General features: G+C 35.6%; 3 protein-coding genes across 3 annotated transcripts; 2 read left to right on the top strand and 1 right to left on the bottom strand.

Moving 5' to 3' along the window:
* The first annotated feature begins 2,267 nt into the window (after nt 1-2,267).
* prelid1a (PRELI domain containing 1a) lies at nt 2,268-6,939 on the top strand. Its single transcript, XM_073820683.1, has 6 exons — nt 2,268-2,390; nt 3,926-4,047; nt 4,135-4,360; nt 5,694-5,807; nt 6,038-6,116; nt 6,208-6,939. The coding sequence occupies exons 2-6, from the start codon at nt 3,956-3,958 to the stop codon at nt 6,327-6,329; spliced, it is 633 nt and encodes a 210-aa protein (XP_073676784.1). The 5' UTR covers nt 2,268-2,390; nt 3,926-3,955; the 3' UTR covers nt 6,330-6,939.
* Nucleotides 6,940-7,814: 875 nt separating this feature from the next.
* mxd3 (MAX dimerization protein 3) lies at nt 7,815-15,168 on the bottom strand. Its single transcript, XM_073820925.1, has 6 exons — nt 15,040-15,168; nt 14,289-14,391; nt 12,790-12,819; nt 12,505-12,619; nt 11,490-11,655; nt 7,815-9,123 (listed from the first exon to the last, which is right to left on the bottom strand). The coding sequence occupies exons 1-6, from the start codon at nt 15,107-15,109 to the stop codon at nt 9,008-9,010; spliced, it is 600 nt and encodes a 199-aa protein (XP_073677026.1). The 5' UTR covers nt 15,110-15,168; the 3' UTR covers nt 7,815-9,007.
* A 2,580-nt stretch (nt 15,169-17,748) lies between these two features.
* On the top strand, nt 17,749-22,835 carry rnf103 (ring finger protein 103). The gene is made up of 4 exons (XM_073820543.1): nt 17,749-18,432; nt 18,525-18,667; nt 19,617-19,732; nt 20,648-22,835. Exons 1-4 carry the CDS (start codon nt 18,207-18,209, stop codon nt 22,131-22,133), a joined length of 1,971 nt encoding a protein of 656 aa, XP_073676644.1. The 5' UTR covers nt 17,749-18,206; the 3' UTR covers nt 22,134-22,835.
* The last annotated feature ends 3,057 nt before the right edge of the window (nt 22,836-25,892 follow it).

Here is a 25,892-nt window from a genome sequence, read left to right as displayed (position 1 = left end):
ATGTTAATCTATAAAAATATCGTTTTAAAACAGGTTTAGGGAGCTACCCTTATACAAAATTAACTGTGATTTTACAAAACATGTTTACTATAGTTATACAATAATTATAGAATATACAATGGTTTTGCTACACTATAGTTTCACCATGGTATAAAATTCTGATTATACTAATGGGAATCAATCCTAAAAAAACAAAACAAAAAAAAACCATGGTTACTATGTTTACCATAGGCTCAATAATATCATGGTTAATTTTCCTTAGGGCCAAACATGACCCATTATAATGCAAAACATGTTTAGTTTTAAGATTTTTTAATAAAGATATATTCAAGATGTAGCTAATTGTTGTTGTTTTAATTTTAACATTACGACAATAACACATGGTCCTAATGTAGTGGCCCTCTTTTTTCTGTTGCCCTTTTCTCAATCAAATGTTTTAGTACTAATCATAAATTATATATAATTTTGAAAGCTTAGAAGCTCAAGAACCATCCTGGTGGCTGTCTCCTCCCCCTTAGCAGCAATGTCAAGTGTCATTTTACAAAATCACAACTTTTTACAATCTTGACAAAAACATGTCTTTAAAAAGGTCTCAGTATTTCTGCAATAATCTGCTGATTGTCTTCTTTAAAAAAGACCAACCTTAGATCTGTACTGTATAGCTGGTTGTAAAGGTGGAGATGTGTTTATGAAAAAAGTGACAGATACAAGAAAATTAGTTAAAAAAGTAAACACACATGAGAGACAGAGATATTAAAAGAGATTAAAAGGCAAATTGGAAGTTCAAGAGATAGCATTTAATTATTTTACCCAGTTGATTTCAACTTTTCTTTATGTGATGATGAAAAATATTGTTGTCCAGGGTTTCAAATTTTGGTGTAGGATGGCCTGGATAAGTGTGAGATTTCCCGGCCTGAAATTTTGTCCCAGTCCGCCCCTGGTTAACGTCAAGCTAGTTAGGAGCAGTGCAAAACAACGATGTCTGCAAATACTTGCTCTATTCTTTATTTGTGTTTAAGGGCTGGATATCTGTGAACAATTTTGCACAGAATATATATTCAGATATTGCAGAAAAGGACATTGTGATGTTTAAAAGAATAGTGTTGGAGATTTACCTTTTAATGTTCTCATTTATGAAAAATATTTGAACTTATAAAGCAGCTGTTTACTTAAAAAAAAGACATGATAGTGTAATTAGAAAGTTTAATACATTTTATTTTAATCTTTATTTTATACATATAGCTTAATATATATTTGTATTTATTTGATATTTTTTAATTTCAAGGTTTGGATATTTATGAGCACTAATTCTAACAGAAAAAGATACTGATACTGTTAAACATTACATTGTGTTAACTGTTCAAATAAATCTTCACTGTGAAGCAACACTTAGGCTACTGTATTTCCACTGAATTGGAAATGACGTCATTTTAATATAGTCAGTCGTGAACTAAAGTGGGCCGGTCTAAGGCTTGAAACTCCAGGGCTGAAAAGGAGTCCCACTCCGGCCCTGTAAGTTACTGTGTATTTACAGTAGCCTAATCACAACTTTTAACTTTTCAAATGTTATTTTATGTTTGTGCTTTTGTAAATGGAACTTTACTAAGCCAAGTTGGCAAATTAGGTGTATAATTTACCATTTAAGGCTTTCTGCAAATGTAATAATTCAAAGTATATTGTTTAGTTGGTTGTTTTTGTACTTTCAACTCACGTATGATGTCGGAACATTCGAGAAGGTTTAAAATAGTGTGCAATACTATACCGCACATTGTTCATTTCCTGTTATATAGCACATACACACAGTATTTCTTTAATTTAACGCGATTAGTATGTAAAAAACCTATAACGGTGTTTCCTTTGATAAGTGCTCTTCACTGTTAACGTAGCGGCGCATTACAAAGTAGTGCAGAGTGTAGCTCGCAGCCCCCTCTGTTGGCAAAAATAATTACTAATTTACAAGAATGCTCTGGTAAGCAACAGCAGGCAATTGTGGTCGTTTTTGCAGTGTATTTGCGAACTATTTGAGCGTGCTGTAAAACTAGGACATTTCCGTGGACAGCACACACACTAAAACCCGGAGCTGTCTGGTTGGACACGTCTGTTAAAGTTTATTTGTATTTATTTATTTTTTTATGTATACTATGTAGAACCGTACTATACTATGTAGTAAATGAATGTAATGTTAATATTAATGTTATTATGATTATGGTGGGCTACACATAAATGAGCTGTACAGTGCAGTAACGTGGTCTTCCGGAAGTGTCGTAAGTAACCATGACCTTCCTCTCTTTAGTCACGTACAGTCATGTAGACGAGATACACGGATGATCGCGAAATGTAGGAGTAGAGAATAAGCACTTCTTAAAGCGTCCCGCAGTCTGTTTACGTTGGTAAGTCCTCATTCGTATTTATGTAAATGATTGTTCTCGCACGCGTAAATACAATAAGCTCATTCATTCAGAAAGAGAGTGAACATGTGTTAGCCGTGAGCTAGCAGCTCTGGCAGCAGTGCTTCTGCATGACATTTATCCACTCCAACGGTTCAGGTTTAGCTGAAGTAAAGGTGAATGCCATAGCTCATAAGGTAGTGTTACATTTCTTTAATACTTGTGACCACTGCTACTTCTAATATATATATAATGATATAATATTTTTTTAGATAGCCTTAAAACTTGTAATTATATGGCTTTTTTTATTATTTTATTTTGGGCAGCATAGTCTCAATACATAGAAAGCTTGTTGTCTTGATGGCTTATTGAATAGTTATGGTATCAACCGAGTGAAATTTCTATCTGGATCTTCTCAAAACCTACTCAGCTGGTTTCTGAACTTTTATTTTATTAACATTATAGTCTGAAACCCAAACAAGTTGCCTGCATAAACTGCATTTTTTACTATTATAGTATAAAAAGAAACCCTGCAAAAGATGGGCAAGACTAGTATATTCCGAGTCAGCTGACATGTGTAGGTATGCAGCTCATGCGTCTTGTCTGACATTCAAAATTCTAAAGTTGCACGTTATTCATTTAATACAACTCTTACTCATCAAATCGTAATTAAGACTTTCCTCATATCTGTCTTTAAGATTAATAAAGGAGTAGTTCACTTTCAGAACAAAAATTTACAGATAATGTACTCACCCCTTGTCATCCAAGATGTTCATGTCTTTCTTTCTTCAGTCGTATGGAAATTGTTTTTTAAGGAAAACATTTCAGGATTTCTCTCCATATAATGGACTTCTATGGTGCCCCCGAGTTTGAACTTCCAAAATGCAGCTTCAAATGGCTCTAAACGATCACAGCCTAGGAAAGAAGGGTCTTATCTAGCAAAACAATCAATTATTTAAAAAAAAAAAAATTACAATTTATATACTTTTTAACCTCAAATGCTCGTGTGAACTGTGTATTCTGGTTCATGACAGTTAGGGTATGTCGAAAAAGTCCCATCTCATTTTCTTCTTCAACTTCAAAATCGTCCTACATTGCTGTTTTACCTTTTTTTGTAAATGGTTTGATCCTATTTGCACGTTCACTTTGTAAACTAGGTCGGTACTTTTGCAGCAATGTAGGACAATTTTGAAGAGAGTATGTAAGTTGTAAATGTTTTTATAAAATGACCAATCGTTTCGCTAGATAAGACCCTTCTTCCTCGGCTGGGATCATTTAGAGCCATTTGAAGCTGCATTTAAACTGCATTTTGGAAGTTCAAACTCGGGGGCACCATAGAAGATCATCATATGGAGAGAAATCCTGAAATGTTTTTCTCAAAAAACATAATTTTTTTTACGACTGAAGAAAGAAAGACATGAACATCTTGGATGACAAGGGGATGAGTACATTATCTGTAAATTTTTGTTCTGAAAGTGAACTACTCCTTTAAGTTTAGTTAGTATTCTTTAGTTATCAACTGTTGGCTGTATTTGCAGTTTTTAGCACAAGCAGGTTGAGAGGGAACAATGGTGAAGTATTTCAGCTGTTCGGGCTTTCTGAAGAGCTCATGGGACCAAGTGTTTTTGGCATTCTGGCAGAGATACCCCAACCCCTACAGGTACTTTTTTTTAGTATTTATTATCTAATTCGTTTTATAACCACTGTATATTTGGTTTTATATAAATTCTGTATTTGTATTTCTCAGTAATCATGTTTTAACTGAAGACATCATATTTCGGGAAGTCACTCCGGACAACTGTCTGATTTCCAGACGTCTCTTGACCAAAACAAGCAGAGCTCCTCGCTGGGCAGAGAAGTTTCTGCCTGCTCACATGGCACAGAAGGCTTACATCATTGAGGACTCTGTAGTGGATCCTCAGGGCAGGACCATGACCACTCTCACCTGGAACATCAGCCATGCTCGTGTGATGGTGGGCTGCCATTCCTCTTCCTGTCCCACAAAGCTGACAAGAACATGTCCGACTGATATTACAGTAACTGATATGTGACCCTGGACCCAGGCATAAGGGTCAATTTTTTAAAATTGAGATTTATACATAAATGTTTTTATAAAATGACATCATCTGGAAGCTGAATAAATAAGCTTTCCATTGATGCTTGGTTTGTTAGGACGATATTTGGCTGAGATACAACTATTTGAAAATCTGAAATCTGAGGGTGCCAAAAAACCAACATATTTGTTGTCTAAATGTGACCCTGGACCACAAAACCAGTCTTAAGTCGCTGGGGTATGTTTGTAGCAATAGCCAAAAATACATTGCATGGGTCAAAATTACTGATTTTTCTTTTATGCCAAAAATCATTAGGAAATTAAGTAAAGATCATGTTCCATGAAGATTTTTTGTAAAATTCCTACTGTAAATGTATCAAAATGTAATTTTTGATTAGTAATATGCATTGTTAAGAACCTAATTTGGACAACTTTAAAGGGGATTTTCTCAGTATTTTGATTGTTTTGCACCCTCAGATTCCAGATTTTCAAATAGATGTATCTCGGCCAAATATTGTCCTATCCTAACAAACCATACATCAATAGAAAGTTTATTTACTGAGCTTTCATATTATATATACATCTCAGTTTTGTAAAATTTAACCTTATGACTGGTTTTGTGGTCCAGGGTCACAAATGACATTCTTAGCAATGCATGTTACTAATCAAAAATTACGTTTTGATATATTTAAGGTTAGAAATCTCTTCATGGAACATGATCTTTACTTAATATCCTAATGATTTTTGGCATAAAAGAAAAATTAATAATTTTGACCCATGCAACGTATTTTTGGCTATTGATAAAAATATACCCGTGCTACTTAAGACTGGTTTTGTGGTTCAGGGTCACATATTATATTCACAAAAATATAACTTCTTCATAACTAAAAGCACAGCATGCTGAAAATCGCAGACATAAATTTTTAATAACAATTCACCTGCTGGTACTTAATTAAATATAGCATGAAAGTGAAAAAATTTACAAATGTATTTGAAGCAAAAAAAAAAAAAGCATATTAAATTGCACTGATTGAAAAAAGTGCATTGAATTTACAGTGCTTGCATTGCATTTTAGGGTTTGGAATTCAATGTGGTTGAATATTTAAGCTGTGACTATTTCAATTCAAAACATTGAACACATTTTCTTAAAAAATATATATATTTTTTCAAATTTGTCATTATTTTACTTCCGTAATATAGATATTTATTTGACATGAACTACAAGAGGTTAACTACATGTTATTTGTCTGTAGAGTATTGAAGAGCGTTGTGTATACACAGTGAAGTCTGATAACAACAGCTGGACTGAAATCAAGAGAGAGGCCTGGATTTCTTCCAAGCTGTACGGCCTTTCTAGAGCAATTCAGGTCAGTGGGTGACAGGATGTCTAAACAGCACATGCTTATGTTGATTTTAAAGAAAGTTTTATTACAGTAGAGTATGTGATCCGTTTAAATACATTGATGCAGAAGACATGCATCATGTGGGGTGTTTACAGCTAACAGCTGTTTAGTCTGAAGTTAAATGACCTCACTGGAAGTTCTACACTTCTAGGCAGTTTTTCAAATTGCTTTACATCTTTCCATCCTATTTTCAGGAATTTGGTCTTGCCCGGTTTAAGAGCAATGTTACAAAGACCATGAAAGGCTTTGAGTACGTCCTGGCCAAGATGCAAGGTAAGATGCCAGCTCAAGAGTTCAAGCATGCAGTAGCTGCTTAATAGTTTAATCAATTTTATTGGCTAAGCTGGATCTCATTACCCCACAGGTGAAATGCCCACGCGAACGCTGGCAGAAACCGCAACTGTGAAGGCACGTGAAACAGCACTCGCTGCCAAAGAGAAGGCGAAAGATTTAGCCTCTCAAGCTCAAAAGAAACAGTATGTATGATGAGCGCACAAGCCTGGAGGCGACGCGGTGTCCGGACTCTCGCAGCACTTCTGAAAGGGCCGTGCCATTATATCACACAGGGCACACGTGAACGTGAGACGCATTTAGCCAGGAGCTGAGATGATCAAATCCTGCCTGTCTGGATTCTCAGAATGCATTTAAGTGAAGCCCATGAGCTCTTCGACTGAAATTCTCCAGTAAACTTGAGTTAATACAACAACGTCCTCTACCTGCTTTTGATTTTACATGAGATGTTTGGATTTCTTTGATTGCATAATTTCTTAATTTATCTGTTTTTGTTGATGTATTTCAAACATGGCCTCTCTGAATCTTCATATTCACACTTGCTGAGGTCTGTAATCTGCCTTGTTTAACAATGTGATTTGTTGCTTCAAATTGAAGTTCTATCTGCATTGATGGGTCCACGGTTCCAGCAGTCATTGCCGGCATGATAGTGTTCTGCAGAGGAGTCAGATCTTTGGCATTATTAGAGCATATGCCAGAAATGATCGCAGCGGATGGACGGCAATGTCCAATTACAAGTGTGAAAGTTGTATAGCTCTTAACAATTGTGATCAACAGGTATTACCAATAAATATTTTCTATCTGACATATTGTTCTCTTGTCTTTAATGTTATGTCATTTAATGAATTCACACCATCATTCTTTAGGCAGATCAAGCAAATCTTGGAAAGTCTTTACTATACCACTTATATTTTCTAAAGAAGTGAAACCATGGCGTTTAAAGGAGTAGTTCACTTTCAGAACAAAGATTTACAGATAATGTACTCACCTCCTTGTCATCCAAGATGTTCATGTCTTTCTTTCTTCAGTCGAAAAATGTTTTTTGAGGAAAACATTTCAGGATTTCTGTCTATAATGGACTGCCACTGAGTTTGAACTTCCAAAATGCAGCTTTAAAGGGCTCTAAACGATCCCAGTCGAGGAAGAAGGGTCTTATCTAGTGAAACGATCGTTATTTTCTTAAAACATTTACAATTGATATACTTTTTCATCTCTACACTGAGTACACACAGAGCTAGATAAGACAAGCATTTAAGGTTAAAAAAAAAAGTATATAAATTGTAATTTTTTTTTTAGAAAATAACCAATCGTTTTGCTAGATAAGACCCTTCTTTCCTCTGCTGTGATAGTTTAGAGCCATTTGAAGCCGTGTTTTGGAAGTTCAAATTCGGGGGCACCATAGAAGTCCATTATATGGAAAGAAATTCTGAAATGTTTACCTCAAGAAACATTTTCTTACGACTGAAGAAAAAAAAAGACATCAATTTCTTGGATGACAAGGGGGTGAGTACAGTATCTGTAAATTTTTGTTCTGAAAGTGAACTTTTACCTTCAGTACCAAAAAGGTTGGAGTATGATATGTAAGTGAAACTGTAGACTAATGCATTATAATCAAATTACCCAAAAGTTTCAAATGAATAAGTCAGATTAAATACATAAAATATTTATTTGTACAAAAGGCTTATGTCGGTAAAAAAGAATAGAATGCTACATATGAGTACAAGAGACATAAATACAAAGGTGTTCCTGGTCCAATGACATAGGAATAGTTCATAAGGCATTTGATGTTCAGAACTGTATATACAATGTACATTTTTGCTGTGTACATTAACACAATTACTGTACAAACATCTAAAAACAAAGGCATGTTCATAATAGTTTGCATAAATGACTGATATGAGCAGATACTGAACAGTTCGCAAATACAGCCCATGTATTTTGTCAATACTACCAACATACTGAATTGCAGTTTAAAGGTATGCTTTAAAAAAAATTTCACATGAGTAGACTAACACATCTTAGGGGAAAAAGGAAAATAAACTGCTGAAATCCACTATACAAATAAAACATTTTTAAAGAAAAACAACTATTTTCGGTTTTTCTTGCTAAGGGTTCAACATAATAGCTTGTTGTTGGGTGTTTAAATAGCACCAACTTTGATTCTCAGGAATGAACCAAAGCACAGGACCAAAACAAAACATCAAGATGATACACATAGCAGTTCAACAACAATCATTTCAAACCAAACTGTACCTTTACCCAATAACAAATAATGAATTTCTTTCCCTATTGCGGCACCTTTGAATTAGCCTCCCCTTTTTTCAATTGGGAAAAATAATAATATTAAAAGTGAAAAAAAAAAAAAAAATTTGCATTGACATGATCTGCAATTTCACACATTAGCAAACCTGAAAGGAACAACACAACTCTAAAGAGACATCACAAGTGCTCATGCGTATGCTTTGTGCAATGTATCAAAACTTGACGACTTTGAAAACTGAATTAAATAAGCTGGATATTAAAGATTTAAGTGCAAGCCAATGTGTACTGCAGGCTGACCCTAAAGTTAAGCTCATTAGCTGGATAGAAGACAACTAGCGGGTACGATGTGATCATAACTAATCCAGAAAAAACTAAACCTGTGGAAATAAAGCATCACCAAACTTATTACACTTGAAGTGTATAGCATACTAGAGCACCAAAATGCCATTAGTGTAATGAATACACTACACAAAATAAATTCCAGTCATGCTTTGAAGTTCAGAACGTCAGCGACATAAGGCTGTTCTGCGGTGACAATGGTAAAGCCCATCAAACATTTGAGTCCCTCATCCACTTTATATCATTCGGTGACGTTTGTAGATCCGGGACAGTCATAACCAGGTGTGATCAGAGGTAGAGTAGCTGTGGTCCACCCCAGCATGTGATGAGCCCAGACCATCTGACTCCAGCGTCCACACCATGCTCTCCACATCAATCTCAACGTCCTCTGCAATTTTCAACAAATATGATCAGAAACTTTTATATACCACCCATTAAAGTAGGCTTGAGAAACGCTGTATCAACCCTTTAAAGCCTGACATAGTCAGTGTGTGCAAATTATTAGGCACATTGATATTCTGATCATATTTTTTTCCCTAAGCACGTTTTACCAATTACAAACCACATCAATCTTAATAACTACTATTAATTTTGTATTTAATCATTTATGAGTTATATGTAGTTGTCCATGAAGGCTGGAAGTGAAAAACTCCTCCTGTTCAGGTGTGCGTGATTATTAGAAACATTTTCTTTTACAGATAAAATGAGACAAAAACAGAGATTCAACTCAGACTGAAAAGTCAAAAACTAATAAATTCCCATGAGAAGGATGCAATACTTTAATTTGCAAAGTTAAGGCATGACCATTTGACAGCGAAATGCTCATTAGGTCAGCACAGTCAGAAAAAACAGGTAGAGAGGAAAAGACACATGTAAACTGCAAAAGAATTAAGGATTAAAGGGGCAAGTTCTCAGAGACTTTGCTAGGGTAAAAAAATTATTTAAATTACCCTTAATACGAATATCATGCTGAAGTGTTGTGAAATACATAAAGACTGTTTTTTATAGGCTTTATAGACATAAATTAAGAGACTCTTGAAGGGCCAGCATCACATCCTTTTAACTTTTAACCACAGTTTGAAGAATTTATCCTCCAGAATCTGGCAGTAAGTTTTGGGAGTTCATTTTTATCTCCTATCCTGGAAAGTCTGTCTTTCAAAGATGGACAGAAAGCGAACTCCCAAAACTTACTGCCAGATTCTGGAGGATAAATTCTTTAAACAGTGGTAGAAGAGAATGTGATGCTGGTCTTTCAAGAGTCACTCTCAACTTATCTGTCTATAAAGCCTAAAAAAAAATTATTATTAAATTTTTTTTTTTTTTTTTACATCAGCAAAGTCTCTGAGAACCTGACACAGTGCACTTCTGGAGACTCCAGGTAGGTTGCAGTTTTGGAAAATGCTGGTGCTGGAGACTAAATGGTTCCTAATGGTTTAACACCTAAATCTTCATCTTAATTATTTTGCAGTTAACATGTCTTTTCTTCTCCACCTGTTTTTTCTGACCATGCTGACTCAATGAGCATTTCGCTATCCAATGATCATGCCTTAACTTTGCGAATTCTAGTATTGCATCCTTCTCATGGGTATTTAATAATTTTATTAAAGTTAAATGTCTTTTTTGGCTCATTTTATCTGTACAAGAAAACATACTTAATTAAAGCTGCAAGTAACGATGAAAGGGCCCTTGCACCTGGGCTCACCGCCGACTGGTGGCTTTAGGAAAACAGCGAATGGTGGGCAGTATGTTTTTAAAATAGTAAATATAGGAGGAATATGTCAAAAGTCACATATCATGTATATGTGCCAACATATGCTGCCAGCTGGTGGCGCTATGCCTATAACTGAATATGGCTGAACACGTGAAGTTTAGGGCAGATCGGACATTGTATGCCTGAGTTATAACAACTTCCTTTTTCATGACGAAACATTGAAATATGTCACACCCTCCAACGAAAACTCTAGATCTTCGCAATTTAACGTCAAATGGGCCTTTAGATTACACTGACCAAATTTGGTGTTGATCTGAATAAATCTCTAGGAGGAGTACGTTCAAGTACAACGCCTGAAAATGGCAAAAATTACACAAACAACTTCCTGTTGGGTTTCGGATTTTGCTCAAAGAGACATTTTTGTAGGTATTGGTGTGTTACATGTGTGTACCGATTTCTGTGCATGTACATTAAACGTAGCTCAAAGCGCACTCTGTTAAATGTGTATAAGTGGTGCTATTCAGGCAATTTGCCACGCCCACTTCTTTCGCCAGTTCTGATGTGTGTGCAAAGTTTCATGAGTTTTCGAGCATGTTCAGGCTCTAAAAATACGATTCATTTTGGAGAAGATAATAAATGGAGCAATTCCAATAGGGTCCTAGCACCACCAGGGCTTGGGCCCTAATAATTATGCACACCTGAAGGTAAGGAGTTTTTCACTTGCAGCCTTCATGGACAATACTAAATTAATAGTAGTTATTAAGATTAATGTGGCTGGGATATGTGCTTGGAAAAAAATATAACGTGCCTAATAATTATGCACACACTATAATAGTTAGAATAATTTTTTAAAAAATGGTTCATGAAACTTTCAGTACACCTTTCATTTAAAGTGTTTGCACGTGTTTTTTTTTTTGTTGGAATTATTAAAGCCAAGTTAGTTACTGATTATAACAATAACAGAAAATGTATTTTTTTAACTCCAAAAGCTCATATCAAGCTCACAGCATCTCTAATGCCATTTAAGAACGTCTGATGATCACCTCTTTCAGAGTCAGATCTCTCAGAAGACACAGCTGAGCCAAGGCTGTCGTTACGCATCCTCTCTGAACCGCCCTGCAGTTTCTCCAGCCGTGTGCGCAGTTCTCTCTGCTCCCAGCGCAGACGATCCTTCATGACCTCTGCACGCTCATCCTGTTCCTGCAGCTTCTGCAAGCGCAAATGAAGATCCACCTTTAAACCTTCTGCATCTCATTAAAGCTCTCTGCATCACCTTGCTTTACATCTCTCTAAATTGATTAAGTAGATTAGCTCCTTTCTTTCCTGGCAGACAAAAACCCCAAACCGTTCATAGTAAATGTTCTGTTGCATGATATAACACCAACATTTCCGCAATTGTTTTCAAATTTAAGAAATTTTCTAAAATTGGAAGTTGTTCTTGTAATAGCGATCCACCAATAAATGGCGACATCTTGTGGATGCTTTAAGATTTGCATGCAAGGCTGCCATTTATAGCACTGCATATGAGGGGAAACAACAGTATTTATAAATATAGCAACTTGCTTTGCTTTTTTTAATAAATATAATAGCCATTTATGCACAAATAAGATGTGTTATGAAACATTAATGCTCAGTTGATGCTCTTGGATGTTCTACAACAATTCCCATTGAGTGCACCTCTTAACCAGGATCCTAAATTACATTAACCATACACATTTATTTTCCTAATAATCATCATTTACATGCTTAAAACTCTGTGGAAATTCAATTACTGTCTCAATTTTATGCCTAAAAGCATAAAGATTCAAAAGGGCAAAATACACATATTATGCAACAAATGTGTTTAAACATTTGTCGGGTAACAAAAAATAGGAGTGTTGAAGAGATGTGCATACTCACTCTAAAACACTAACACAGCGCTGTCAGAAGAGTGTTTCTACAACCTATTCTAGGCTGCAACAAAAACATTAATTCTGACAGCATGCCATTCAAATGGGACTCTTTACTTCTGTATATCACCATTATCAATATTTTGGTATTATTGTCAAGCTGGCTCACCTTGATGTGCAGCTGTGCTTGTCTGAGCAGATTAAGGGTTGTGTTTCTAGATGAATCCGAGGATAGAGGAACCTGCTGCTTCAGCTGCTCCAAACAATGTTTTAACTGAGCTCTCCTACATTCACAGACACACACAGCAACATAACATTTACCAACATGCAAAACCACAAAGACATTTCATTTTACCTCAGCTTAAATTTGTAATGTGTGACTGAATTACTGAAAGACTAATATTTAATACAATAGCTGAATTGAAGGACAGAATGCTAAATAAAACTTAGTTACCTATGTTTCTCCAGCTCATTGTGAACAGACCTGAAACAAACAAATAGCTTTAATTAGCGATTACGTTTGTTCATATTAGAAATATGTAATGTGTTAAAAGCACTTAATATGTTCAATTCAGCACTTAATATTTTGCTTAATACAGTGTTTCTACAGATATGATCAAGAGGAATTTAAGGCTTTTTAAGACCTTTTTAATACCACTTTATAAAATTTAAAACCTAAACCTGTAATGGAAATACACATAATATTACATAAATACAGTATATGTAATATTTAATGTGTTTAATGTAAAAAGAAAACTACATTTCAAAACCAAAATGTTATTTATTACTACAATCTACAGTGAACTTTTCACATCAGCCGACAATATTCCACACAAAAATATTTTTAAAAGCAATATTTTCATCAGTGTTCAACTTTTACACTTAAATCAGCATATTTTCTATTTACCTTTATAAATGCCTATTTGTTTTTTAACTTTTTAAATGTATGCATCACCTTTTATTTTAAATTAATAAAATTCAACCATAAATTCTATAGGGCTGTTACCAGGCAGATTAAATAATTTACACTGCAAACTTACAAGTGCAATAAATAATATATAAATAATGCTATAAGATTAATGTTTTAAATACATTTACGAATTTACAAACAAGAAATGTTTGGGGGAATCTTCGTCATTTTAGCGCTGACCAAAAATATTTAAGACCCATTGAATCTGAATTTAAGACATTTTAAGACTTTTTAAGCCCTTTTATTAGGAAAATGTTCTTTAAGACATTAAGACTTTTTAAGGACCTGCGGACACCCTGTAACATTTACAATATTACCAACGGTTTTCTCCAGAGCTGCTTTATAGATAAATTGAACTCATTCTGTAGTTGATCAACTTTACATAGCTGTAACTGAACTGATTCAACAATGAACTGACTTTAACTGATAAATTGACAGTTTACTACTGTCATCTTTTTAGACAGTTTTACAGCAGAAATGAATTTTGCTTGCGTCCTTAAATCATTATTTTCCTGTTTAAAACAGTAAAGCTGCTTTGAAATCTCGATCATGATTTGTATCATTCCAAAGCTATTCAACTTTCATTCATTTGCATAAAACCAGCAAAAGCTAAAAATGCTGAATAAAGTGAAATAGACTCTTAAAAAGAAAGGTTCGAAAGGGTGCTTTGCAGTGATGCCATAGAAGAACCATTTTTGGTTCCCAAAAGAGCCTTTCAGTGAACAGTTGTTAAAAGAACCATTTTGAAGAACATTTTTAAAAAATCTAAAGACTATAAAGAACCTTTTCTGCATTTGAAATGTTCCATTGATGTTCAAAGTTCTTCATGGAACCATCAAAGCCAATAAAGAACCTTTATTTTTAAGAGTGTATTTTTCTAAATATCAAGAATCTCGTTAATCAATGTTTTAAGAGTTGTACAATAGCAAAAATAATAGACAAAAGAAGACTGTATCATGTTTGTCTGTGCACCTTACACTCACCTGCTGTTCCCAGCGGGATGACTCTTTGATTTCTGCTTTTTTCTCTTATCCGAAACTCCTTTACTGTAGAATGGAAGCACTGAGGCATAACCGTGCTCGGCCTCTGAAAATGTATAATACATAACATGAGAAATCAATAGCCCAGCCTACTTCCTTTCATGTACGATCCTTATATACAAACAAAAAATAAGTTATTTTGGAAATCTACAAAAACATCAGACATTTGACTGTTGCCCGTTTATAAATCTAAAAGCAGAGTAAAATAGTACGATTCCACTGAGGAAAATATCTGCTACATGTCAGCATCTCATCAAATCAGCTGTACGTGAGAGCGCTTTCAGGTTTTGGCGCCATCGAACGTTTTGACAATTTTCAAATCAATTCGTTCCACTGCAACTTTGTATCCAGTTGTTACGTGACGCTTTTGATGAACCGCTGTAAGTACAGCAAAATAACGGGCAGCGCTGCTACATTTTCAAATCTATGACGATTTCGCGCCTTTGTGTACAATACAGAACTGAAATGTAGGTCACCGAGCCAAACACAATAATATCAACAATAAAAGCGAGGTTTACCACTCTACAAACACACAAACAAACCTCTGCAAAGAAGAAAACGCACCCAGTGCCCACGTGAAATATTATTTGTGCAAACACGAATGAAAGTGTGAAAAACACAAGCAAACAGTAGACTATCCGAAACGGCTTCGGTTTCAATACAAACAATGTGAAAGAAATAACGTGTCTAATACCTCTTTCTCTCCGCTCCAAATATTCAGCTGCCTGTAGAAGCACTTGAATGTTGCATGTATTTACCTCCATTTCTGACAAACAATGTTATTTTGAAAGCGCCAAGAGCGACACTGTTCTATTGAAGTGTAGAGGAGAGTTCGGCTGATCCAGCGCGCCACGTCATACGCGTCAGACGTAACACGCCCTCCTCCACGCTCACGCGACCGCTCCCTTCATCAGACACAAAAACAACTCACGTTACACTAGTATTTTGAGTTTACCCATTGATGGGAGCTTTAATTAAAGACGAGGACAACTTACACTGGAGAAGAGTTGCACATGAGTTTTTTTTATTTTTATTTAAGACCGTAAAGTGAATTCACATTATCGAAACTGATTGGACCAGGACAAAATGTAGGCTTTCATTTTGTGACGCTTTTTTAAACAATTATATATTTTAATAATTATAACAATTTATTGATTAAATGTAATACAATTTATAACTGAATTAAAATTAATTATTTTAAAACTTTTTAACGGTCGAATAATAAATCTACCGTGATAATAATACCGTGATATAATTATCATATTGAGTTTGACAAGTGAGGTGATATAGCACAAAAACTGATATTTTGGGACACTTTTATTGATGCATTATAAAACAGTCATAACTTATAATTAAAAATACACAATTTATAACAGAATTAAAATTCATTATTCTGATATTCATTATTTGGTCGATTACGATCAATTGTATTGAAATATTTAAAATAACACAACAACTGACAAATAATAATAATAAATCTACCGTGATAATAATACCGTGATATAATTATCATATTGAGTTTGAGAAGTGTGGTGATATAGCACAAAAACTGATATTTTGTCACACTTTTATTGATGCATTATAAAACAGTCATAACTTATAATTAAAAATACACAATTTATAACAGAATTAAAATTCCTTATTCTAATATGTTTTACGGTCGATTAAGATCAACTGTATTGAAATATTTAAAATAACACAACAATTGACAAATAATAATAATAATAATAAATCCACCGTGATAATAATACTGTGATATAATTATCATATTGAGTTTGACAAGTGAGGTGATCTATAGCACAAAAACTGATATTTTTTCACACTTTTATTGATGCATTATAAAACAGCCTCTCATAACTTATAATTCAAAATACACAATTTATAACGGAATTAAAATTCATTATTCTGATATGATATGTTTTATGGTCGATTAAGTCTTCAATTGTATTGAAATATTTAAAATAACACAACAATTGACAAATAATAATAAATCCACCGTGATAATAATACCGTGATATAATTATTATATTGAGTTTGACAAGTGAGGTGATCTAGCACAAAAACTATTTTGTCACACTTTTATTGATGCATTATAAAACAGTCTCATAACTTATAATTCAAAATAAATAAATATTAAAATAATGTGATTAAAAGTTTTTGACTGAAGCACAAAAACTGATATTTTGTCACACTTTTATTGCTGCATTATAAAACAGTCTCATAACTTATAATTCAAAATACACAATTTATAACAGAATTAAAAATCATTATTCTGATATGATATGTTTTACGGTCGATTAAGTCTTCAATTGTATTGAAATATTTAAAATAACACAACAATTGACAAATAATAATAATAAATCCACCATGATAATAATACCCTGATATAATTATCATATTGAGTTTGACAAGTGAGATGATCTATAGCACAACAACTGATATTTTGTCACACTTTTATTGATGCATTATAAAACAGTCTCATAACTTATAATTAAAAATACACAATTTATAACAGAATTAAAATTCATTATTCTGATATGATATGTTTTACGGTCGATTATCTTCAAATGTATTGAAATATTTTAAATAGCACAACAATTGACAAATAATAATAATAATAATAATAAATTCACCGTGATAATAATACCGTGATATAATTATCATATTGAGTTTGACAAGTGAGGTGATCTAGCACAAAAACTGATATTTTGTGACACTTTTATTGATGCATTATAAAACAGTCTCTCATAACTTATAAATCAAAATAAATAAATATTAAAATAATGTAATTAAAAGTATGTAAATTAATAACATGTATACGTAAAACATTAAACAAAAGCAGGTATAAAGTGGAAATAAATTCCACAAATAAAATGTACAATAACATTTCTTAATATAAAATATTTAAAACAATATCTAAATGAGCAGATATTAATGCAACATATAATATTAATATTAACACTAAATACATCTTACACGAAAGGCCTACACAAGGCCTCATTTTTTTTTTATTGCAAGAAAATACAAAAACAAGGCAATACAAGATCATAATAAGATCCTGAACAACAGAGCACACATTAAATGAACAATAAACTAATAAAATCAAACATAACAAAAGAAACTAAAAATAAAGGAAGAAAAAAGATAAAACAAAAAATTAGAGAATAGGGTCTTCTAATAGTTTAAATCCTTTCAATCCTTCCATTTTTACATTTTAAGAGTCTAACAGATTTACAGAACAACCGAAATTCATTTTGAAAAACAGAAAACAATGGCTTTGTTTTAAGGCACTTACATTTATGAATATAAAATTTGCCCAAAATAAAAATTTTATTCAGTAAAAATTCGGACCTTTGTCATTTTAGAACTCATTTTTGCACCGGAAGTATGCGTGTGACGTCAGTTTGTTATGCGCACCAGCTGATCATCAGCCAGAGCCTACAGAAAACACTACTCACGCGGACAGAAACATTGGCGTTCATCAGAATCTCGAAAGAAATATTGGTTTCGTCGTATTTGGAGGAAACCGTAACGAGGAAGTCAATGTTTATAAACGAAGACAGTATTGCGTTCGGTCTCCTGCGTTGTTGAGCTCAGCACTGAGGGACAAAACACACTGGCCTGCTGCTGCTGCTGCTGCTGCTGCTGAAGGTCTCTTTTCTGAAGGTGTTTGCGTGCTCTTGTTTTGACGCTCTGTCTCCACATTATTATATAATACGATGGAATCGATTCTTGTCTGCTTAGGAAGTAGTTTGTTGGTCGGTTTCGCTGAAGACGTGTGAAAACGCCAGTGCATCATAATACTGTACTTTCAATGCAAATCAGCTAGATCTCAACGAAAACTCTTCCGTCTGCGAGAAAATGTGGTGGAAACTCTTTTTTCTGCTTCTGTATTTTTTCATGTTATTCATTCTGGCTCGGTTTTTCGAAGCCATCGTCTGGTATGAGACGGGAATTTTCGCCACTCAGCTGGTGGATCCGGTGACTTTGAGTTTTAAGAAACTCAAAACCATTCTGGAGTGTCGTGGACTGGGATACTCAGGCCTGGCAGAGAAGAGGGATGTGAGGGAACTGGTGGAAAACTCGGGTAATTGTCTCCAACCGAGCTGTTTGGCTTTGTTGACACGTATACTCTGATGTAACAATTCAGTTTGATCATGATAATGTTTGCTTTTGAAGGGGAGCTGATGCAAGGGGAGCTCTACTCCGCTCTCAAGAATGAGAAGGAGCAAGTGGGATCTGACTCCAGCACCACTTTCAGTGGAGAAATGCACTTTTATGAATTAGTGGAAGACACTAAAGATGGTATCTGGTTAGTTCAGGTTAGTATGAATCTTTTTAGTATCTTTCTCTTATCTTTTAAGCATTATTTACTTAAAGGAGTAGTTCACTTGCAGAACAAAAATTTACAGATAATGTACTCACCCCCTTGTCATCCAAGATGTTCATGTCTTTCTTTCTTCAGTTGTAATGAAATTATGTTTTTGAGTAAAACATTTCAGGATTTCTCTCCATATAATGGACTTCTATGGTGCCCCCGAGTTTGAACTTCCAAAATGCAGCTTCAAAGGGCTCTAAATGATCACAGTCGAGGAAAAAAAGGTCTTATCTAGCAAAACAATGTTATTTTCTAAAAAAAAAAAAATCGAATTTATATACTTTTTAACCTCAAATGCTCGGCAAGACAAGCCTTTAAGACTAAAAAATATTTAAGTTGTAAATGTTTTTAGAAAATAGCAGATCATTTCGAGATCAGATCATTTAGAGTCCTTTGAAGCTGCATTTAAACTGCATTTGGAAGTTCAAACTCCTGAAATGATCCTGAAATGTTTTCCTCAAAAAACACCATTCCCTTAAGACTGAAGAAAGAAAGACATGAACATCTTGGATGACAAGAGGGCGAGTACATTATCTGTAACATTTTGTTCTGAAAGTGAACTACTCCTTTAAGTATCATTCAGAGCTGAAGAAACTAGCTATTGCAGCTTTTATCTTGCCGTTTTAATGAGATGAGGGCATGGCAATAATTACAGAATTTTCATTTTTAGATAAACAATTGTAAGGTGATATAGAAACTGAAACACAGCCTGTCTAACCTACTCATTTGTAATGTATTGTATTTGTCTCCATCCTGCTGTCATGCACATAAAGATGTTTGCTTATGTGAGGATAGAACCCAGCATCAACATCTGTATCTTTGTACACAAAATAGACACTGGTTTTACTTATTTTTTGTTTACGTAATATAAATTGTATTTTTTTATATTTTAGGTAATAGCCCAAGATAGAAATCCACTGTTGAGCACTGCCAACTGGGGCAAAATGGTACAGAAAGTTTCTCAGTTTGGCATTCGAACAGGCACTTTCAACTGCTCAAGTGACTCAAGGTAAGAATGAGTCGACTTATCTTAACTTAACAAGCGGTATACCTCTAATGACTCAAAATAGGTTGTTCACATTCCTGTTAGCTGATCAACCAAGAATGGCATGTTTGAAATGCACTGTATGATAAACAGCTGACTCAGATGTGTGTTTATTTTTTTTGTAGGGATGCACCGATACGAATCGGCCGATCATGCTTGTGCGTTTTGTCAGTAAAGCCGGTTCTGTAATCAGCGGTAAATGCCATCAGGTGCGTGATTTCACGTTGAGCCGTATATACTACACACAGCCGTTGTTTACCGACGAGCTGCGCAAATCAATGTTCATTATCAGTGTGAATGTGCGCAGCTCGTCAGTGAACAACGGCTGTGTGTAGTATATACGGCTCAACGTGAAATCACGCACCTGATGGCATTTACCGCTGATTACAGAACCGGCTTTACTGACAAAACGCGCAAGTGATCGGCCGATACGGATCGGTGCATCCCTATTTTTTTGTTAAAACTATTCCTATTCATAACTAAAAGTTAAAATCAACATGTAATAATAATATATAATGGTATCATAATCATTTTCACAAAAGCCTATATTTGTATTATTTTTAAACTTCAAAATTATTTAATAAACAACATGACACTACACAATTTGACAACCTGAACTAAAAAAATAACTACCTACATTATGTAATGGACAAAAGTTTTTAATATAGGAAATCCAAATAGCTTCACTAATTAATGTTGATATAAGTAATTAAGAGATTTTGCTAAACGACCTAACCATAGGACATTTTTTTTTTCTTTTACTGTAAGACACAAGAAATATGTAAATAATGAATTCAAAATATGAATCATAGAAGTCATTTTCTGACAAAAAAAAACAAAAATGATGTTAATAATGTTGTTTTCATTCCCCCTTGTTAGGTATTGCCATAAACGTGGCTGGATGAAGTCCACCCTCATCATGTCTGTCCCGCAGACAAATGCATCCAAAGGAAAGGTCATGTTGAAGGAGTACAATGGCAGACGCATCGAAACAGAGCACATCTTTAAATGGATGACTGCTCATGTCGCCTCTCGCATCAAAACCATACGTTTCTCTGAGCAATTAATAGACGACTGGTATCAGATGGAAAAGCAACCAGTAAAGATGTTCTTGTTTGCCAGACTGCTTCAGCCCCCAGCGTTTTTCTCAGCTCTCAGCATTAAATTCACAGGGCGCATCGAGTTCATCTTCGTCGATGTGCGCAACTGGGACAACACTACCTGTCTGGAAGAGATTGGGGTTCAGCAAATGCCCTCATACATTCTCAAAACACCAGAAGGCATCTACAGATACGGCAATAGCACCGGGGAATTCATTTCGTTGCATGCCATGGATGCATTTCTTCGGTCCGTACAGCCAGAAGTCAATGACTTGTTCATTTTGAGCTTGGTAATGGTCAATCTAATGGCTTGGATGGACCTTTTTATTACACAGGGAGCCACCATAAAACGCTTTGTGGTTTTAATCAGCACGCTAGGGACTTATAATTCCTTACTCATCATTTCCTGGCTGCCCATCCTCGGTTTTCTTCAGCTTCCATACCTGGATAACTTTTACGAGTACAGCCTGAAACTGTTGCGTTACGCAGACACCACTACTGTCGCCTCGTGGGTCCGGGCCGACTGGACCTTCTATTCTTCTCATCCCGCTCTCTTCCTCAGCACTTATCTAGCCCATGGCCTTCTCATCGACTACTTTGAGAAGAAAAGAAGATGTAGCAACGAAGACCAAAATGCAAACAACCTAGAGTGGTTGTCAAGTCTCTGGGATTGGTACACCAGCTACTTAGTACATCCCATTGCCTCGTTCCAGAACTTTGAGTCAGACTGGGACGACGATCCCAATTTCCTTTTGGAAAGATTGGCATTCCCAGACCTCTGGCTTCACCCGCTTGTTCCAATAGACTACATCAAGAACCTGCCCACTTGGAAGTTCAGACTCGCACAATCTGAGGGGCCCAACCGAGTGGACCGTGACGACCGACAAAAAGCCATGACAAACCCAAATGGCGGCTCCAGCGGGGACCAGGAAGTACATCACTGCAGATCAGAGGTTCTTGACGCTAATGACAGATGTTCAGCTGCAACGAAGTCAGAAGAGTCGTGGTCTGGTGGAGAGGAACAGGACACTGATTGGTCTCAGTGGCCTTGTGGCATGCTCCACTGCACAGAGTGTGTTGTGTGTCTTGAGAACTTTGAAACGGATTGCCTTGTCATGGGTTTGCCGTGTGGCCATGTTTTTCACCAGCAGTGCATCGTGGTCTGGCTGGCTGGTGGGCGGCACTGTTGCCCTGTGTGCCGGTGGCCATCGTACAAGAAAAGACCCACAAGACAACATGCAACTGAACGGCTCGAACCAGAATAGCCCTTGTGCGGTTAGTTAACGTCTTGCTTCCTGCACTTATTTAAAAAAAAGAAAAGAAAGAAAACAGACGACTTGATGTGTTCATCTTTAGTCTTTAGATTCATAACATTGGCTCCTGGGTTTTTGTTGGTGGTTTTAACTTGCACAGTTATTAATTCAATTCATACTTCCCAATATTTTTTTAATGGGAAAAAAATTGATTTGGGTCATATGCCTTGTGCTTAGATAAAAAAGAATAGGTAAATTATGCAAATGATAAAAATATTGAATGGTAAATTCAATGCATATATGGTTAAACATTTTCTGTTGTAGCACTCATCATACATCCCGATCTGACAGAAGAGAAATCCATATGTTTCTGTACTTGAGAATTACATCTTGTGTTCAGTGTGTCTCCAAATGTGAATAATCTGTCTAAAATTGAGCTACCCTTCTATGTCACTGGGGAAATGAAGACTTGAAGAGATGTGAGTCTTTAAATAAAGGACTGGGCATGTGAATATGATTTTTGTTTTTGTTTATCTGAAAGGAAGAATAACTTTAAAACTGCCCTGTGCACAATTGAAAATGGCTTAGGCACTGACATGCACTTCTTAATGGCTCCATCTGCAATTTAAGTTATTGTCTTGTTGGAGCATGTCAGTTTGGTTATTTTTGAACAGCATTTTGCCATTAACACTAATAAAGAATTTCCCCCCTTGACTTTTGCTGTTTGTCAGAGTTTTAAAGTGATTTGGGAATTTAAACCTGTAGTTGCATTCAATTCAATAAAGTTCAATTTCTTTTCACAAGTGGTACATGTGGATACCCTCAGTTTTGTCCAGTCACGACCATTTTAAACTGAAATGGTAAGTAAACTTTTAAACATGAGTTAGCCCACATATAATCTACTGTTAAAGATGCAGGAATCTTCCTTGCGCCTTCACCATGCATCTCTTACAATAATTGACCATATCACCCAATAATAGTACATACTATAGGTATTAATGAGGTCTGGCTTTAGAAGTGAACAATTTAATTAAGACAGCCTTGATCTTGGTTGTTAAAGCCCTAAAACTGGCAAGAGTGGCTTCCAAATCTTCAGTACTTATCTTGCTAGATCTGTCCATGACTTTTGACACAGTTAACCACCAGATCCTCCTGTCAACCCTATTGGCAAAGTACATCTCAGAAACCGCACTCCAGTTGTTTGAGTCTTACCTCTCATACAGTGCCATCCAGTAATATCGGCACCCTTGGTAAATATGAGCAAAAGTGGATGTGAAAATAAATCTGCATAATTTATCCTTTTGATCTTTCATTCAAAAAAATCACAAAATTCTAACCTGTCATTGAAGTAAAACAATAGAACCTAGGGGTGAAATCTCATTATGAAATAAATGTTTTTCTCCAGTTCACGTTGGCCACTATTATTGGCACCCAATTATTGCAACGTCCTTTTCCCAAGATAACAGTTTTGAGTTTTCTCCAACAATGTCTAATGAGTTTGGAGAACACCTGACAAGAGATCAGAGACCAATCCTTCAAACAGAATCTCTCTCGATTCTCCAGAATCTCTCTCTTCCCAGCTTCATGTTGGTGCTTCTTCTCTTCAGTTTCTATACAGGGTTCAGGTCAGGGAACTGGGACGGCCATGGTAGAAGCTTCATTCTGTGCTCAGTGGCACAATTCTTGTGTTGATTTTGATGTTTGTTTTGGATCATCGTCCTGCTGGAAGATGCAACCATGGCCCATTACAAGATTTCTAACAGAGGCAGTCAGGTTTTGATTTTTTATCGGCTGGTTTTTGATAGAATCCATGAAGCCATGTGTCTAAACAAGATGTCCAGGACCTCCGGCAGAAAAATAGGTCCACAACATTAAAGACCCAGCAGTATTTTTAACCGTGGGCATGGGGTACTTTTTATCCCTGTCTGCACCAAAACCATCTGGATGGTTAGCTGCCAAAAAGCTAATTTTTTGTTTCATCTGACCATAGAAGCCAGTCCTGTTTGAAGTTCCAATCATGTCTGACAAGTGAATATGCTGGAGTTTGTTTTTGGGTGAGCCAGGAGGATTTTTTTTTTAAACCCTCTGGAACAAGATGTGGTGATGTAGGGGCTGTTTGATCATTTTATTTTAGGCTTTCTGACCCCAAGACTCAACAATTCTCTGCAATTCTCCAGCTGTGATCCTTGGAGAGTCTTTGGCCACTCAAACTCTCCTCCTTATCGTGCATTAGGATGATATAGAATTTTGTGAATTTTTCAAATGAAAGATCTAAAGGATAAACAATGCAGATTTATTTTCACAGTCACCTTTGCTCATATTTACTAAGGGTGCCAATATTAGTGGAGGGCACTGTATTTCAAGTTATCGTGGAGGAGTGGGGTGTCCAAGTTGCAACAACTAACTACTGGGGTGCCTCAGGGCTCAGTTCTTGGACCACTTTTCTTCTCTGTCTACATGGCATCACTAGGGTCTGTCATTCAGAAACATGGCTTTTCATATCACTGCTGTGTTGATAAAACTCAGGTATACATCTCATTCCATACTGATGATCTGATGATAGCTGCTCGGATCTCATTATCTCTAACAGGCATTTCTTGCTGGGTGAAGAACCAGACAGAAACAGAACTGCTTGTGGTTTCTGCTGTCAAACCACTACAATTAATCCAGAATGAGGCTGTAAGGTTAGTCTTTAACGAGTCGAAACTAGCACACGTTGCACCTCTGTTCATCAGTTTGCACTGGCTACCGATAGCTGCTCGCATAAAATTCATGTTTGCCTAGAAACACCACCACTGGTTCTCCACCCCTTTAGCTAGGCTTATGTGCTCTCTAAAACCTTGCGTTCTGCAAGTGAACAGCACACAGTGCCATCCCAATGAGGCACAAAATCTCTTTCATTGACTCTTACATTAACTGTTCCCTCTTGGTGGAATGACTGGCTTAACTCAGTCTTGAAGAGATGTGAGTCTATATAAAGGATTGGGCATGTGAATATGATTTTTGTTTTTGTTTTTCTGAAAGGAAGAATAATTTTAAAACTGCCCTGTGCACAATTGAAAATGGCTTAGACACTGACATGCACTTCTTAATGGCTCCATCTGCAATTTAAGTTATTGTCTTGTTGGAGCATGTCAGTTTGGTTATTTTTGAACAGCAATTTGCCATTAACACTAATAAAGAATTTCCCCCCTTGACTTTTGCTGTTTGCAGCACATAGTGCCATCCCAATGAGGCACAAAATCACTTTCATTGACTTTTACATTAACTGTTCCCTCCTGGTGGAATGACTGGCTCAACTCAGTCCTTAGTCATCTTCAAGAAATGGCTAAAAACACATCTCTTCTATCTTCATTTGACCCTCTAACTCTAGCACACTTATTTCTAATTCTATTTTATCTATTTGTTTTCCTTATTATTAAAAAAAAAAGAAAAGAAAAACACTTGACCCTTTAATATAGGGGTTCTCAACTAAAAATTTACGGTAAAAAAAACTAGCAGCTGTGGTTGCCAGAATTTTACTGTAAAAGTTACAGTAGCAGTAGCAACGTTTTAGGTTTTAGCCTGTACACGTTCATCAAGGACTTCAAGATCACTAGAAAGTTACTGACAGTTAGAGGTAAACTGCAGGAAAGTGGATCTCAAGGGCCAGAGAGGGCACTCTCTATTTAATTTCTTACTACTTAGAAAAAAGAGTCTCTAACACTAGCTTTCTCTATTCGTTTTCTATAGTTTTTATTTATTATAAAAAACCTTGCTACATGTACTGAG

Source organism: Garra rufa, chromosome 16 (genome assembly GCF_049309525.1).
Source record: "Garra rufa chromosome 16, GarRuf1.0, whole genome shotgun sequence".
NCBI lineage: Eukaryota > Metazoa > Chordata > Actinopteri > Cypriniformes > Cyprinidae > Garra > Garra rufa.
Note: the sequence above shows the minus strand (reverse complement) of the source record. Positions and strands in the feature narration are given on the sequence as shown.

Excerpts from the sequence above, each read along its gene's own strand:
- prelid1a (XM_073820683.1), top strand. The coding sequence starts at position 3,956 with ATGGTGAAGTATTTCAGCTGTTCGGGCTTTCTGAAGAGCTCATGGGAC. Across the intron at positions 4,048-4,134 it reads AGATACCCCAACCCCTACAG|TAATCATGTTTTAACTGAAG; the intron begins GTACTTTTTTTT and ends TGTATTTCTCAG. Across the intron at positions 6,117-6,207 it reads CGTCCTGGCCAAGATGCAAG|GTGAAATGCCCACGCGAACG; the intron begins GTAAGATGCCAG and ends ATTACCCCACAG.
- mxd3 (XM_073820925.1), bottom strand. The coding sequence starts at position 15,109 with ATGGAGGTAAATACATGCAACATTCAAGTGCTTCTACAGGCAGCTGAA. Across the intron at positions 12,620-12,789 it reads AATGAGCTGGAGAAACATAG|GAGAGCTCAGTTAAAACATT; the intron begins GTAACTAAGTTT and ends CTGTGAATGTAG. Across the intron at positions 11,656-12,504 it reads AAGCACAGCTGCACATCAAG|AAGCTGCAGGAACAGGATGA; the intron begins GTGAGCCAGCTT and ends TTGCGCTTGCAG.
- rnf103 (XM_073820543.1), top strand. The coding sequence starts at position 18,207 with ATGTGGTGGAAACTCTTTTTTCTGCTTCTGTATTTTTTCATGTTATTC. Across the intron at positions 18,668-19,616 it reads ATGGTATCTGGTTAGTTCAG|GTAATAGCCCAAGATAGAAA; the intron begins GTTAGTATGAAT and ends TTTATATTTTAG. Across the intron at positions 19,733-20,647 it reads AACTGCTCAAGTGACTCAAG|GTATTGCCATAAACGTGGCT; the intron begins GTAAGAATGAGT and ends CCCCCTTGTTAG.